The sequence below is a fragment of the Trachurus japonicus genome, chromosome 9 (assembly GCF_045865225.1).
Source record: "Trachurus japonicus isolate A0001 chromosome 9, Traja_1.0".
In the NCBI taxonomy this organism is placed as follows: Eukaryota; Metazoa; Chordata; class Actinopteri; order Carangiformes; family Carangidae; genus Trachurus; species Trachurus japonicus.
In genome coordinates this window covers 11,854,226-11,871,454 of record NC_140915.1, presented here as the reverse complement: position 1 = coordinate 11,871,454, position 17,229 = coordinate 11,854,226, and the positions used below count along the sequence as shown (strand labels likewise).

Here is a 17,229-nt window from a genome sequence, read left to right as displayed (position 1 = left end):
TGATGAGTTTGATGAGGGAAACCAAGAAATCCCATTAGCCTCCGTAGCGTAGCTCTGAGCAGCTCACGGCTCTGCGTCACCGTTCTAAAAATAGCTTGCACCGACAATTAAAGGTAACAAACCTACTGCTAAAACTATAGACCCTTTCAGAGAGTATAAACAAAGACAGGTGTTACCAAGAATACTAATTAAGGCTCCATTCCATTTAGTGCACCAGAGCGTTTTCTAATGAGCCACACCTGTCTTTGTTTATACTCTCTGAAAGGGTCTATAGGAATTATGTCAATGGGCCAATTTGCCAAAATGTTGAACTATCCCTTTAAAGTGTGACAGTCTCCACCGCTGACACCCGACACCCAGCTACACACCCACACACACACACACACACACACACACACACACACGCTCTTCCACTCGGCTGCTCTCACAAATAGCTCCCTTGGCTCGGCCTTTCATCGCTCCGGGTATGAAAAGCTCTTGGCTGGAGATGAGGTCGCTCACTCGCTGTCAGGACCGTCGCCCGGACGACACGCAACCAGGAGGCACAGAGGAAGACGAAGAGGAAGACGAAGCAGCAGCATGACGGACCACTCGGCCTTTGACACGGACGTATGGACCCTGACCCGGTTCGTCATGGAGACGGGTCGCAAGGCCAAGGGGTCGACCGGCGAGCTGACGCAGCTCATCAACTCCATTATGACGTCCATCAAGGCCATTTCCTCCGCTGTGCGTAAGGCCGGCCTGAACCACCTGTGAGTAGAGACACACACACTCACACACACACACACACACACACACACGCGCACGCACACACACACACACACACACACACACACACACACACACACACGCACACACTGATATCTGCATTTAAAACACTAAAACTGCATGCAAACGTGATGATTCATTGGTCTGCGTGAGGTGTTGGTTGCGTTCCCAGAGGTCAAAGGTCAAGGGCAGCAGCGAGCAGCCAAAGTTCAGACCAGATGTTTAACATTTTGTTCACTCCCACAGTGAATTCAGGAGCCACAGTGATCCTCCTCTCCCTCCCTCTCCCTCCCTCTGACGTTGTGTTTGTGTTTAGACCTGGTTTCACCACCAGAGGAGGTGGAGGAGCAGGAGCAGCAGATATGAGTTCATATGACGATATGATATGAAGGCAGCACAGAGTTTTCTTTTTGCAGCAAGAGGAGATAAAATGGTGAAATCGAGTCGCTGATATAATTTTTTCACTGTGGAAAAGTAAAAGATTAAACTCCGTTGATGAGGGAAGTGACTGTTTCTGGATCTGACGTCACTGAGGCTGATTTGTTTCCTCTCAGGCCGATAAATCAATAAGTTAAGGATTAAGGAATAAGTTCAGCCAAACGCACATATCATCATCAAATCATGCTTTGCTGCACCAAAGTAGTTAAAAACAACCAAAAAAACAAATTAAATTCCTCTTTAAACTGTAGTTTTTACCTAAACCAAAGTTTAATTTTGTTGCTGCAAAACTTTAAACTCCAAATCAATGTTAAACAGCTTGTTGAGGTGTTTTAACTTCTGTGTTTTTGAGTTGGATTTTACCAAGATGAAGCTCATCTAATAAAATGGAATGAGACAGATTCAATATGATTGACTTTTATGATGAAGATTAAGATTAAACGGGTTCACAAAGGAAAATGTTTTGCAGCTGAAATGACTGAAGGAAAAGGTTTGAGCTTCTCTGACGAACTAACAGCTTCAGCTCTGTTTTATACTCACTAGGTCCTGACGACAGCAGATTGTCCGTGTTTTTATCGTAGTATTTTCTTTATTTCATTTTAAATTTTACATACAAACTTCCTTCTATTGATTAAACCCAGGTTAAACAGTTAAATCTTGGCTTTACTAAGATGAGTTTCGTTTGAAATGGTGCATCAGGGTTTGTTTGATTCTAAACCTGGATGAACTCATTTCAACACAGAGCTCATTATTCACTGAATAATGATCCGTGGTTAATGAGCGAATCTCACTGTGATTGAGTTTATGTAACAAGCACAAAATGAACTCTGTTTGACATCAAAATGGAGATAATTCGCTCCCACAGGCCGACGACCCATCCACTCGGACTGAAAAGTGACAGATAAAGATAATTGTGATGCATTTTCTCTGTATGCATTTTCATACAAAACTTTAGTGTTGCTGTGAGACTGAATCGTGGCTTCTGATTGGTCCACGCAGGCAGGGCTTGGCGGGCTCGGTGAACGTGACAGGCGACGACCAGAAGAAGCTGGACGTCCTGTCCAACGACCTGATGGTCAACATGCTGCAGGCGTCCTACGGCACCTGCTGCATGGTGTCGGAGGAGAACAAGGAGCTCATCATCACCCCCAAGGACAAGAGGGTGAGGAGGGGGAGGAGGAGGAGGAGGAGGAGGAGGAGGAGGAGGAGGGACAGTGGGTTTCTTCATTGTGATTTTCTTCTTGTTTCCACCAAAGTACGAACAGTATTCACTTTATTATGAGCAGGTCCAACAGTTTGGTCTCGACTGGAACTTAATCTGAGTATTTGTGTTGCTAGATTTAATCAACTCTCTGTCAACAGATTCACTTTAAAATCTAAAAAAAAAAAAACACTGGCGCCCACATGGTGACAATACGGAGGCCAAACAATACCTTTTCTAATAGTAATGATCAAACTCCACACTGGTTTATCACAGTAAAAGGCCTTTAAATAAGAGGAAATAACAACCTACTTGAACAGTTGTAATGTTTTAGATGTTGTTTAATTTTGAAACATTTAGAAATGTTATTTTAAAAACATTTTTTAACAGTTTTGGAAATGTTGACTTGCAGTACCTGTGCAGGCCACTAGAGGGAACCATCAGCATGAACAACCACTGAGCAAAACAAGACTTCATGTGTCACTTTGTTATCATTGTAAAGCTCCCTATAGACACCAAGTTTTATTCCTGTTTATATTCTGAAGGATTTTAATGAGGGGATTGTTGATATATCATTCACAGCCTGATTTATACAACATTTTAAAACATGTAGAAATTAGATTTTTGGTGACAGTATTTTCTCATTTACAGAGTGATAAAAAGAGAAATCCAAAATCCCCTCTGTAACTTCTGACTCTAATATCTAACTCTAACTCTAACCCTAACTCATTGTTCCTCTTCTTTGTTTTTGTCTGTGCTGCTCACAGGGAAAGTATGTAGTCTGCTTCGACCCTCTGGACGGCTCCAGTAACATCGACTGTCTCGCTTCCATCGGCACCATCTTCGCCATCTACAAACGGGTGAGTGACAAACACCTGTCAAAGTCTCTCCAATCACCATTAACTTTAAATTACCTTATCAAACAGTGGAAAGAACCGATTTATGTGGTTTTACATCATTCATTTGATCAGTTACAAGAACAAAAAGGGGGAAGTTTCCTTTAAACAATAATTAATCCTATTGGGAAACAAATGCATTTAAATGTACAGGAGCAGGTGTCTGACCTACACTGTGTATGAGTGCATATAATAACCTCCTTTTTAGAAAGTGAACATTTCTGTATTGTGAATCCTTTTTTTTAATGATATGAATAAATATTTTAATAGTTTGAGACATTATATTTTTGGTATATTGGATCTAAACAATTTGATAGATTTTCTTTTGAATTTAATTACAGCCGTGTCATACAGTTATTTGAGTGCCTCTTCTCTCCAGATGTGAGACTCTCATTTAGGACAAATGATAATTATAACACAGCTGGACTCATCACATTTTATTTAATAGGACTGTTAGAACAGTTTGACTCTGCAGCTTCACGGTGCAGTTACACGCTGCAGACACTGGAGGGCGACACCGTCCAGCTGATCCACATCTATAATCGCTGTCAGATGACGAGGTCGCTGTAAACATGACAGGATGCAGAGCTGCAAATGTAAACACATATTGGCACATGAGAACAGACTCACAAACATCTGATACATTGAACACATTGAAGCTGCATTGATGTTTGTACCATAACAAACACTGGCAATTCGCTTTATTTGTGTATCATTTATATAAGAGCTTAGGACAATTACATATAAGATATCGTAGATGATGCAGATTTACAATAAAGGAGTGAAGAGAAAACATATTGGATTAAGATATTACTTCATTCATCTGTTAAATGAAAAAAAATAAAAATAAAAATAAAAATATATCAGTAACACTTTATAATAGGTACACATTATTAAGCATTAGTTAAGCATTAATAAATACTGAATTCTTTATTTATAATGCATGAATACTCATCAGTATGTAGTTTATAAACACATTTATTGCTTATCAATGATGAGTAAAACATTTTAACTGTGATTATAAACTACATACAAATGAGTATTCATGTGTTATAAATGATACATTCAATTCAGTGCTTAATAGTGTGTACTTATATTATAAAGTGTTACCAAAATATCTGTCTAGGAAAAACTGTGTAGTTTACAAACACAACTTAGATAAGAACAGGACTTAAATATCAAAAGAACTTATAAATGTAATACAATATTACATCAGGTTGAATGATATGGTCCAACACTATGTGTATAGATATGTAAATATATAGATATATAGTAGTAATGGTATAAAAAGTGAAAGTGACTGAACAGTGTATTATGTATTATGATGGGCTGTAAGAGGTCAAATAACTGACTAAATGATTTACAGTTGAAATAATCTTCCTTTAAAATGTCAAAAAAGTTCAAAAACAAGTGCAAAGATTAAAAGATTTATCTATTTAACTAATTGAATTCATTTAATTGAGTTAAATTAACCTGAATTTCTACATTAATCAACACCTGAGAGTGATGCTGTCAGTGATGATGTCAGTGGCGCTGTCTGTGCTCAGGTGACGGAGGACGAGCCCGAGGAGAAAGACGCGCTGCAGAAGGGCGACAACATCGTGTGCGGCGGCTACGCCCTGTACGGCAGCGCCACGCTGGTCGCCATGAGCACCGGCGCCGGAGTCAACTTCTTCATGCTGGACCCGGTGAGCGCTGGCATCTCTGTTTACACTTTTTATTAAACCACAAATAGAAACATATACGAGGAAAACAAGTTGTTTTTCCTCCGAAGAAACGACCAATCCTGAGGAATTCACCTTTAGAGAAAAGCAGCTTTGGTTCTTAAAGGCTCCAATGTAAAAGTTCAGTGTTTCTGCCTTAAAGGAGATTTTCTAAACATCACAAACATTTACTTGATCTTTCCAAATCGTGCACCTGTGTCTGTGTCTGAAACCTGTTATATAACTTGTGTATAAGTGTTTATTTGTGACTTATAAAGTGTTAAAGATGGAATTAAAACCCTAATTATCAATCATTAGAAGGCTCGTTGGTAACCCTTTAATTTACAGGACGTGTTAATGTCAAGAAATAGCCAAGAAATAACAATTAAGTGCATCATAATGCCTAGAAATAACGGTAAAGTTCATAGTAATGTTGAGAAATATAGCCAAAATATAATGACTGATTGTGTAGATAGCCCAGAAATTATTGATTGGGTAACACTTCAGCTTTATAATGCATTATAGCCATAATTATAATGAGTTATATTGCAGTTATAGCACTATGTGGGCATTGCCAGTGAGTTACTAACAATTATAACGTATTATAATACCTGACCTTATAAGTCATGATAAAATGCTTTATAGTGTGTTATGATTATTGTTATAAAGCATCATGATCATTTATGAGTGTTTATAACTATAGTTATACAGTGATATAACTGCATTATAATTCATACAGTAAGTTTGGTTTTAATGTGTTATAGGCGTCAAATAAAGTGTCACCATTGATGGTAATTGACAATTGCAAGGACTTAGTGGAGAAAAATTCTGGCTTTTCCCAAAAAATTCAAAGCATTCAAAGTGTAATCTTTTGCCTTGATGTAATGATGATAATAATGAACATCACAATGAAATTGACTGTTATTTATTGTCTATTTCTTGACATTATCACAGAATTAGCGGCCTGTAAACTGTTTGTGTTTCCTCCTCCTCCTCCTCCTCCTCCTCCTCCTCCTCCTCCGTCTTCAGGCCATCGGAGAGTTCATCCTGACCGAGAGGAACGTGAAGATCAAGAAGAAGGGGAAGATCTACAGCATGAACGAGGGCTACGCCAAGTACTTCCACCCGTCAATCAACGAGTACATCAAGCACAAGAAGTACCCAGAGGTGAGAGAGAGGAGCACACACACACACACACACACACACACACACACACACACACACATGCCTGACACACGTCAACCTGCAGGGTTTGTTGTAACATCATGAATCAGTTTTACTTTGTGTTTGTTGCTGTGAATCCGACGCCTTTGAGTCAAACTGCAGCAGGAAACCAACCTTGTGTCCTCAGAGTCTGTTCTGCTGACACACACACACACTCACACACACACACACACACACACACACACACACACACACACACTCACACACACACACACACTCACACACACACACACTCACACTCACACACTCACACACACCTCTTCACACACCAGTGACCTCTCACACTCATCATGTGAGTCCTGACCAAGCAGTCGCTCCGGTACGATGAGTTCCCCTCAGGTCTGTTTGAGTGTTTGTCTGTAGTTTCAGAGCCACAAACGGTGCAGCACAGTTTGATCTCAAGTGGTAAAATAATAACATAATAAGGTAACACTTTATAATAAGTACACACTATTAAGCATTAGTTAAGCTTTAAATGCTGAATGCAACATTTATAACACATGAATACTCATTAGTATGTAGTTTATAAATAGTTAAAAATGATTTACTCATCATTGATGAACACTAACTGTATTTATAAACTGCATACTAGTGAGTATTCATGCGTTATAAATGAAGAATTCAGTATTTATTCATGCTTAACTAATGCTTAATATGAAGTGTTACCCATAATAACCTATAAATAACAAGAGCTCTAAATTTTCTCCCTTTAAGCACAAAAACATTACAAAACATTATGAACAACCTGAAATTTCTTGATAAAATATGTGCAACTTCAACAATTTAATGCCTCTCCTGTCTTCTATGTAATTTTCACTTGACGAATTCAGCCCGCGGGCCGGATTGGACCCTCCGACAGGCCGGTTTTGGGCCGTGATCCGTCTGTTTGACACGGCTGCTCTACATGAAGCTGCTGTTTGATATCAGAATAGATAAATAACCAGGTACCACCTCACAGATCAGAGCAGAGTCGGGTCATGTGAGCAGCGGTCGGGGGTCAGACGGGCCGAGGGGCCGCGGCTCCGTCAGCTGAGCTGCAGGATGGAGACACAGTTTTGTGCAGGAAACGTCCTGTTCCTCAGGAAGCAGCTTCTCATCACTCGTGCAAACTCAGCGTTTCTCCAACCTCGGCAAAAACACGCAACGTTTGTGTTTGTTTGGTCGTCGGTGAAGCGTTCGCTCACAAACCTTCATGAAACATCAACTTGAATATTTGTGCTGTTTGTATTTTACCTTATTAAAGCAGTTAAAAGCCTCTTTTTCAAGAGTGACCCGGTCAGGAGAGCAACTTCACAGCACTGAATGATAGTTACAAGATTACAACAATAAACACAAACGATAAAAAAAGACAAGTGTAACACTAAAAGATGAAACCGCAGCATCCAGTTAATATAGAAAACAAGGAAGAAAAAACAACTGTGATGAACTGTGAACAGTTTCTAACACTGGAAAAAACTAATTTACTGTAGTAGCAATCACATCGAGCAGTGAGGATGTTTTCTCTGTTCCCTCTGTAAATTATTTTGAGACCAAGTGAAAGCTTTATTCAAATGCTATATTGTTTCCCACATTAAAACTGTTCATATTGTTACCATTTACACGCCAATAAACAACCTGTTGCTTCAGCTTTGCTTTAAAATCACACTCCTTGACTGCTGCAAGAAGTTTGAGATGTGCCACTCTTTTTTTTTTTAACCTTTTTACCATATCTTCAGTTTTTACATTTGCTACAAAGATGGAGAGAATTAATCTATATGTGTTTCTGTGACGTTGACAGTTAAACCTGAGAGAGAAAGGAACAGTTTTAGTTAGAAAATCTAAAATACTGTCACTCAAAAGTATTCCAGTATTTTTGAAGACCAAATCCAAAAAAAGAGAAACATTTAGCTAATCTGTCTGATCTGTTATTAACCGACTTCTACCGGTAAAGTAACGACCTCAGCTGAACACTCACCACAGCGGTGACCACACACTTACTCACCGTCATGTTGGCGCGAGGCCACAACGTGACGAGAACTCGTCTCACAAGGTTCAACTGTGAAGGTTTCTAAAAAAAAAAAAAAACTTTTTTCACTTCACATTTCTTCTTCCACGTGTGTGTGTGTGTGGGAATTATTATAATACATACTCTATTTTTGTGGATCCGAGTTTTATTTCTTCTCTTTTATTTTGTAACTTCCTGTAACTAAAGTCTCTGTTTTCAGGACAGGAAGTGACTGTTTATTAAACCTGTCAGAGTCACAACATTAACGCAGAAAACAGATCATTCCTCGCCTGGGTTTAATTTTAAATAAAGTCACGACTCTGAATGTTTTTAATCAGCATCACCTCAATACTTTTTTCTCCTTTTAAACGAGAAAATATGTTTGTAAAAAAAAAAAAAACATGATATATATCCATATCTACACATATGGATCCATATTCACAGGAATGTGTAATACAGTTTTATATAGAATAGAATATACTTTATTAATCCCTTGCGGGAAATTCTTTTGTCACAGCGCTCCAGTGTACAAAGGTAAAGAATACAACAACTTAAAATAGGAGAAAGAGATAAATTACAATTTAAATATTACAAAAATTACAAAGTTATATATTACCAGAGTTACCAAGTTAAAAACTATAAGAATAAACCCAAAAATTTGGCCCTCCCCCTCCCCCCATCTTAACAATATACAGAAGAAAATATAAGCATACAATATACATATGATGATGAGAAGTTCAGCTCCTTTGTATCGAAAAAACATAAGATAGTGAGAAGATTGAAACTGAACAATAAAACAAACAAAAAAGGGCAGACTACAGTAGTTGATCATAACGACATTAGAACAATACAACCGTAAGAAGGCCACAGTGACCAAAACTGAGACTGAGACAACAAGATAATCCACTTAGATCCATTTTTTAACTGATAGATCAATTTAATCAACATTAAAAAGTCAAATATTTTGATCATGTGTTCAGGTCTGATGCAGCAAAAAAAAAAAAGAAAAAGAAAAAGAAAGAGCAATCTTGTAAAGTCAGTTGACAGCACCTGATCACTGGCTCCAGATCAGCCTCAGGGTCACGTCATAATGTTTTAGGAACTGAGTTGTGTGTTTTACTTTGAAAAACTTCCCCCACACTTCCTCTGTTTCTTTCTGCTCCTTTTTTTCCTCCTTTGTATCAGGAAGTTTCTCTCCGTCTCTTCGTGTCAGCAGCTGGATGTGGTTTCTGTGTTTGGAGTGTGTTTTGTGTTGTATTGTGTAAATCAGGAGGCTCTGCTCTCAGGAAATACCATGTTCACACACACACACACACACACACACACACACACAGACACGCAATTACTGTACACACGCCCTTACACACTCACACACTCCTCCCAGTGTGACTCAGCAGCACATGACTCTGTCACGTTGAACATGAGGCTCGGTGTCAGAGCTTCACACTCAATGAATCAAACAATATTAAAGATAAAAGAAAAGACACAAATAAAACTGAACAGAAACTTCACTTGTTTGTTTGCTCATATATTAGACAATTAATAATCAATACTGTATTATTATAAGACAGGAAAACAAAGCAGCAGCTGCATCAGTTACTCTAATATAAAATTATATATAATATATATACACACACACACATATAATATAAAAACTTTTTGCACCAGCCTTTTGCAGTTCCTAAAAAGGCTAGCGAATGAGTGACACTGTATTTCAAAATAAAAGCATGCAAAAAAAGGGGATCCACACACTTTCATTCATTCAGTAACGTTTTACAGATACTGTATGAATGTTAACTTCAGAGCTCCACATACTGTATGATGAGATTTAACATTGATACACACTCAATATTGATCTTGAGAAGAAGTATTGCATGTGAGAGACTCTTATTTTGGAGAAACAAGCTCAATCTTGTAGTTTTTACAGTCTCTTTATAAACTCTTTTAATTCATTTGTGTCCAAACTGGTGCAGAACTTCAACACAGTCTTTATTTTTATGACACTGACGGATCATTGGGATCTTTAAAGCTTCTGTCTGTGTGGAAATGGAAACAGGCAAATGAAGAGAAGATGATCTAAGTGAGGTTTTACATAACATCCAGGTTTATTAGTGGTTGTGCATGTTGTGAACCTGAGGCCATTTGCATCAGTAGATTATAAAACATCGCTTCAGGTAAAGAGTTTAGACAACAGGCCTTTAATTAATACCCAGTTGACTTTATAACACAACAAGCATGTGACTGGACCAGGATCCTCTTCACTACTGAAGCATGGGGAAGTTTTTTTTTTTGTTTTTTTTTTTAATTTGGTGTAAACTTCTCTATAATGTGACCAAAACATGGGTGACAAACACCAAGCAGAATAAATATCAATACTCTGCTTTGATAAATGAGCTGAAATTCAAATGTTATCTAACTTCACCCAATAAAAATGAGCAAAACTTGGATTTAAATCGGTTAAGTAAAGAACAAACAAACAAGACTAACACCTGCCTCATCAACACCTGATCACATAAACATAAACTAACATTTTAAATATGTTCTCCGTCTGTCCTGCAGGACGGCAGCGCCCCCTACGGAGCCCGGTACGTGGGCTCCATGGTGTCGGACATTCACCGCACCATCGCCTACGGAGGCATCTTCATGTACCCGGCCAACGAGAAGAGCCCCAAGGGAAAGGTACGGATCTCTGATGTTTGGGTTTAGGTCCAAGTATCTCCAGAAGTTCTGCAGCGACACAAACACAGTTGAAAATATGGTGTATATGGGACATATAGTGTGATAATAGTTTGTAATAATAATTATAATAGTTGTAATGATCCTGCATAGTGACAGTAACAGTGGGCGTTGCTGTGAAACCTGAGGTCGAGGTGTTTTTCCTCCTCCTATGGTAAATAAAAGCTCAGAGGCGTTCGAGGACGCTCGTAAAACATAAACTTTGACCTCTTTGCCTGTTTCCTTCCTGGCAGCTTCGATCTGTGACCTGCTTCTCCTCCACATCCTGAATTATTTACGTTTTATCACTGATGTTATCAAATTGTGAAACAAAACAAGTTTTATAAGTTTAATGAGAGGACATGGTTCAGTTTATCTAAATCTTCTGATAAGTACATTTCTTATGTTGACCCAGATCATTCTGACTGACCTTTGACCACACACTGTCAACTTTTATGCAGCTTTACATCCTTAATTAAATAAATCAATCACAATCACAAGTATTAAGATGAGATTAATTAAAGATAACAGTAAAACTAAAGCAGCAGAAACAAATAAAGTTTAGCTTAAAAAAGTAAAAACCTGTTACAATGTGCAGACAACACCTGCTGCTCTCTGACGTGTTATCACTGAAACTATTTGGAAACAAGATGTAAGAATCATCTATAAAACCAAAAAACCCTTTCCCTTTCATATTTCAGCCACAGTGAGTCTGGTTTTAACATCAGTGTACGTCAGTGCTGAAGTGAAACTTCCTCCACAGTCATCAACTAGAAAATTTCCTCTGGGGAAATTTTGAATGGGCCACGGGGCTACTGGCGGTTTTACCATCTCTGTCAACATGGGAATCAAACCCACGATCTTAAGGTCAAGACAGAGCTGATCAGACACATGATCATCTTTCTATAACCAATATAAACATCTACCTTTATACCGTATGGAGCTTTATACAAACATCTACCTTTATACCGTATGGAGCTTTATACAAACATCTACCTTTATACCGTATGGAGCTTTAATATAAACATCTACCTTTATACCGTATGGAGCTTTATACAAACATCTACCTTTATACCGTATGGAGCTTTATACAAACATCCTTATACCGTATGGAGCTTTAATATAAACATCTACCTTTATACCGTATGGAGCTTTAATACAAACATCTACCTTTATACCGTATGGAGCTTTAATACAAACATCTACCTTTATACCGTATGGAGCTTTAATACAAACATCTACCTTTATACCGTATGGAGCTTTATACAAACATCTACCTTTATACCGTATGGAGCTTTAATACAAACATCTGCCTTTATACTGAAGGAGCTTTAATACAAACATCTATCTTTATTTGAAGGAGCTTTAATACAAACATCCTTTATACTGGAGCTTTAATACAATCATCTACCTTTATACCGTATGGAGCTTTAATACAAACATCTACCATTATACCGTATGGAGCTTTAATACAAACATCTACCTTTATACCGTATGGAGCTTTAATACATCTGCCTTTATACCGTATGGAGCTTTAATACAAACATCTACCTTTATACCGCATGGAGCTTTAATACAAACATCTACCTTTATACCGTATGGAGCTTTAATACAAACATCTACCTTTATACCGTATGGAGCTTTAATAGAAACATCTACCTTTATACCGTATGGAGCTTTAATACAAACATCTACCTTTATACCGTATGGAGCTTTAATAGAAACATCTACCTTTATACCGTATGGAGCTTTAATACAAACATCTACCTTTATACCGCATGGAGCTTTAATACAAACATCTACCTTTATACCGCATGGAGCTTTAATACAAACATCTACCTTTATACCGTATGGAGCTTTAATATAAACATCTACCTTTATACCGTATGGAGCTTTAATAGAAACATCTACCTTTATACCGTATGGAGCTTTAACACAAACATCTACCTTTATACCGTATGGAGCTTTAACACAAACATCTACCTTTATACTGTTTGGAGCTTTAATACAAACATCTACCTTTATTTTGAAGGAGCTTTAACACAAACGTCTACCTTTATTTTGAAGGAGCTTTAACACAAACGTCTACCTTTATACTGTATGGAGATTTAATATTATATATAATATTTAATATATACTGTATGTTGATTTCTCTCCTTGAAGCTGAGGCTGCTGTACGAGTGCAACCCCATCGCCTTCATCATCGAGCAGTCGGGCGGCCTCGCCACCACCGGCGCCGGCAGGATACTGGACGTTCAGCCTGAAGCGCTGCACCAGCGGGTTCCCTTCGTGGTCGGCTCCCCTGACGACGTCAACGAGTACCTGTCCTTCGTCAAGAAGTTCCCGTGAAAGACCTGCGTCTCCTGCAGTTAGTGTTTGTACAGCAAGCCAGAGAGTCTTTGTAATGTGTTCATGGAGCATTTTTATTTTGCGATCACAGGGAAACATTATTTGTGGATTTCAACATTACAAATGGTCAAAACTCAAGTACAGATTTCAGTTTTAGAATATGAACAAATATGTTAAATTATTATCTAAATATTCCGGTGACTGATCATTTTTTAAGATGCATAAACAAGACTGTCAAATCTAATCAAATCCTGTTATGTTACAGCCTTTCATATACAGCTGCATTTGAAAGTTATTAAACCTATTTTTTTTTCCAAAACAAATTTGTCAAATGTACTTTTCTGTTTCATTTAAAATACAGCTGCAGTACAACATGAGGCAGACGAGTAGCTTCAAACTGCTGCTTAAGGTTAAAGAGTTTAGTCATCCTGTTGTAAAGAAACTTTAACGCAACCCTGTTTTCCATGAGAAGAAAGAGGGAGAGTCCAGTTTCTAATTTCACTAATCTCACATATTTATTTCTTTATTGATCCAGGAAGCAGCCGTGCAGCAGAGACTCTCACTCTGAGCAACAACATGCTGACACTGTTCAGCTGCATGTTTGATACAGGATGCATACTTACGCTTTACAATCCATCATAGCAGACAGACATGAAATCTATAAATTAAAATAACTGGCATTTTATTTTGGTGCTCTAGACACTGAATTATAGCTTCAGAGGAAACAGTAACTTAAATCAGCAAACAAAACAAAACAAAAAGCAAAGTTAAGTTACATAAATGCTTTAAAAATGTCAAAAAAAAAGTGATTTAACAAGTAAACGACACGCTATAGCTATTCTTGAATGTATGTATTTAAATGTTTAGTGTCTTATGTGGGCTGGGCTCAAAAGAAAATGTGCATGACACTTAAATAGAAATAATCAATCAATCATCAGTAGAACAATTTACCAGGAAGTATTTTCAAAGTCAAAATGGCTCTTTGTTTGTTAAGTTAACTAGATATACTATAGGCTACTATAATGGTGTATTTATTATGGTGGGTTAATTCTATTTCACACAAATTGGATATTTTAACCTCATTAAAATGGCTCCAAGTCCAACTGGGAACAATCTAAATATCCATCATGTTACAACTCCACAAAAAGAAAAGAAAACCTGGGATCTGATCTGTCTGAAGAGAAACAGATAAAAGTTGCTTTTAAGTTTGTAAAAGTAAATTTTTTGTAGTGTTGCATTCACAGCAGCAACAGAAGTTCACAGAGGTTTCAGAGGCAGATATCCAGACAGAGAGAGAGTTGTGTGTTTTGTGTTATTTTGGTGAACTGATCCTTTAATCTCTATCTCTCAGTCCTTCTCTCTCTGACTCTCGCCCCTTTTCTTAAATTGCGCAACTCGTTCCTGCAGCTGCTCCGACCGTCGGCCTGGACTCAACTCAGAGGTGGGTGAAGTAAATGTGTTACAGAAACAACTTGTGTGTGTGTTTACATTTACTTTACTTTACCGATCTGGGTCAGTCAGTCAGACGGACACAGCCGACCTCTAACTACTGAGGCTTATTGACCGTAATGACACAAAATACATTTACATAACTGAATCTTTTAGTTTAGAGCAGAAACAAAAACTAGGTCACAGATTACATACAGTAGAAAGTTCAGCAGCTCCGGGAGAAGTCTGATGACTGTATTTATCGCTCCAGAGGTTTAAGGTTTTATGTTTAAAGGTCACTGTAACATGATTCATCTCAGGTGTTCACTTCATGAAATGACCCTTAGGACAACTGCAACATAAATATAACTGTACAGTAGTGATTCAGATACATGATTCTGATATATTTATATTTCTTTATTTTGCACAAACATATAATTTATGAACAATTATTATGATTGGGATGTGCGAAGAGGAGGTATGAAACCCAAAAGGGCTTAAATGAAAAGCTCACCCATGAAGAATATCATCAAAAAAACAAATTTGTTACAAATAAAGACAAGAAAATAAGAAATAAAGTTTATATTAATATAAACCTGGTGTTTATTCTACAGGTAAATGCAGTTTTAACTGTGTTAAATCTTATCTTCAACATTTTATTCTGTCAGAGCAACATGAACAAAATATATAAAATACATCACAGTGCATTAATTGTGCTGTGGTGAAAGATTATTGAAAATAAAAGTATATATTTGTCATGCCAAAAAGGGTTAAGAGATTTAGCTGCTACATTTACTACTTACTAATTACCTGCTTTACAAGTCCTAATGAGTCAGAGGAGCCCAAACTTTTGCAAACAAGTAAATTACTGTTTAATTGTTTCTGTTAATAAGCTCATTACAGTAACTAAAACTAAAACACAATGGGTAAGTAAATGTTCAATCTGCTGTAGTACAAGAGCTGATTTAACTTATTTTCCCCTTTAGTAATCAGTAAAGTAAATAATGTATCTAAGACCACTCCAACTGTATATTGACCTTTGATTATCGCTGTTAATCAACTGGTTTGATTTTTAACTTAAGTGCCACAATAAATGAGATGAGGATAATCAATAATCTGACTATGAATTAACACTTTTCTCTCTGTTTTGTGTTATTATATGAATATCTTTGGAAACATCGGAGCAGCTCATCACACACTTCACTTTGATTACACACATTAATCAGCAGTGAAGTGAATCATTAGCTACAGTTCTTTAGTTAGTTCGATGCACCTAAAAACCTCCATCGTGGTGTTAACATACAGATTTATAAGGTCACGTTAGTTGACCCCACTCACAGTGAGGGGGGGCGACTCCATGAATCAACACCATTGTGGCCACGATCAATAATCCTATAAGATCAGAACAGTACCAGACGTCAGAGAGCACGGCTTCATATGATCATGTGACTGTCTCTGTTCTACATGTTTCAGCAGCGTGTGGGATTAACAGAGCAGAGCCGAGGCCCCCTGCACTGCTCTCACTACCCACAACTCGACTTTAAACTACTATTAAAGAAAAATCCAGGAAAAAAAATCATCTCTCAGTCCGGAAATCTAGTAACAACAACTAAAATTTTCGGTAACCCTTTAATTTACAGGCTGCTAATTACGTGATAATGTCAAGAAATAACAAGTAATTGTCTCATAATGTCTTGAAATAGCCTGGATATAACGGTCAATTTCATAGTAATTGATTGTAATTGACAATTGCAAGGAAAATTTTGGCCTTTCTCAAAAAAATCTAAGCATGAAAAGCATGTGTAATCTTTTGCCTGTATGAAAAACATGACATTACTATGAAACTGACCCTTGTTTCTAGGCTATTTCTTGACATTACTACGCAATTACTTGTTATTTCTTGGTTATTTCTTGACATTATCACATAATCGCTCTAAATTAATTAAAGCAGAAGTAAGTGATATATTTGTGTTAATATAAGTCTTAAATAGTTATATCTTCCGACAGCAATCACTTACATAGAGTGTTTGGTCTGAAACACGGGTCTGTCAGTCACTCTGCTCTGCTCTGAGCCGAGGAGAAAACATTTATCGTATCCTACAGTTTTTATCCAATGAGGAGAGAGAACGGCATGCAGGGCTGTGTGTGCAGCCAAGGGACGCCGTGAATGTGGCGACGTAGGGACGAGGACTGTTATGGTGCGTTCAAGGAAACTCGTATTTTTCCGACCGTGAAGTCGTACCAGTTCGATCTGGTACGAGTTCACCGGTCGGAAGTTACGAGTGGCCGTTATAGTGACTTTCACAGGTAAAACAGGTCGGAAAAACACGAGTGGGTTGTCTGGAACGCTACAAAGTCGTAAGTTGTGACTTGAAGCTGTAATTTACGATTTCAAAAGCCTGCCTGGAACGCAGCATTAGCGAAAACGACCGGACCACTTACTTCTGCTTTAATTAACACCCTTCATGCTGCAGCAGTGCACACTACACTATAGTACATGTCACCTTTTTGCTGCTGGGACTT

At 37.8% G+C, this 17,229-nt stretch overlaps 1 protein-coding gene across 1 annotated transcript; it reads left to right on the top strand.

Annotated features, from left to right (window-relative positions):
• Positions 1–331: 331 nt before the first annotated feature.
• On the top strand, positions 332–13,507 carry fbp2 (fructose-1,6-bisphosphatase 2). The gene is made up of 7 exons (XM_085785921.1): positions 332–752; positions 2,206–2,368; positions 3,175–3,267; positions 4,851–4,991; positions 6,036–6,173; positions 10,774–10,893; positions 13,093–13,507. Exons 1-7 carry the CDS (start codon positions 580–582, stop codon positions 13,276–13,278), a joined length of 1,014 nt encoding a protein of 337 aa, XP_085642047.1. The 5' UTR covers positions 332–579; the 3' UTR covers positions 13,279–13,507.
• The last annotated feature ends 3,722 nt before the right edge of the window (positions 13,508–17,229 follow it).

Coding starts and splice junctions, on each gene's coding strand:
- fbp2 (XM_085785921.1), top strand. CDS start 580: ATGACGGACCACTCGGCCTTTGACACGGACGTATGGACCCTGACCCGG. Junction 3,268..4,850: donor TCTTCGCCATCTACAAACGG/GTGAGTGACAAA, acceptor GTCTGTGCTCAG/GTGACGGAGGACGAGCCCGA. Junction 6,174..10,773: donor AGCACAAGAAGTACCCAGAG/GTGAGAGAGAGG, acceptor TCTGTCCTGCAG/GACGGCAGCGCCCCCTACGG.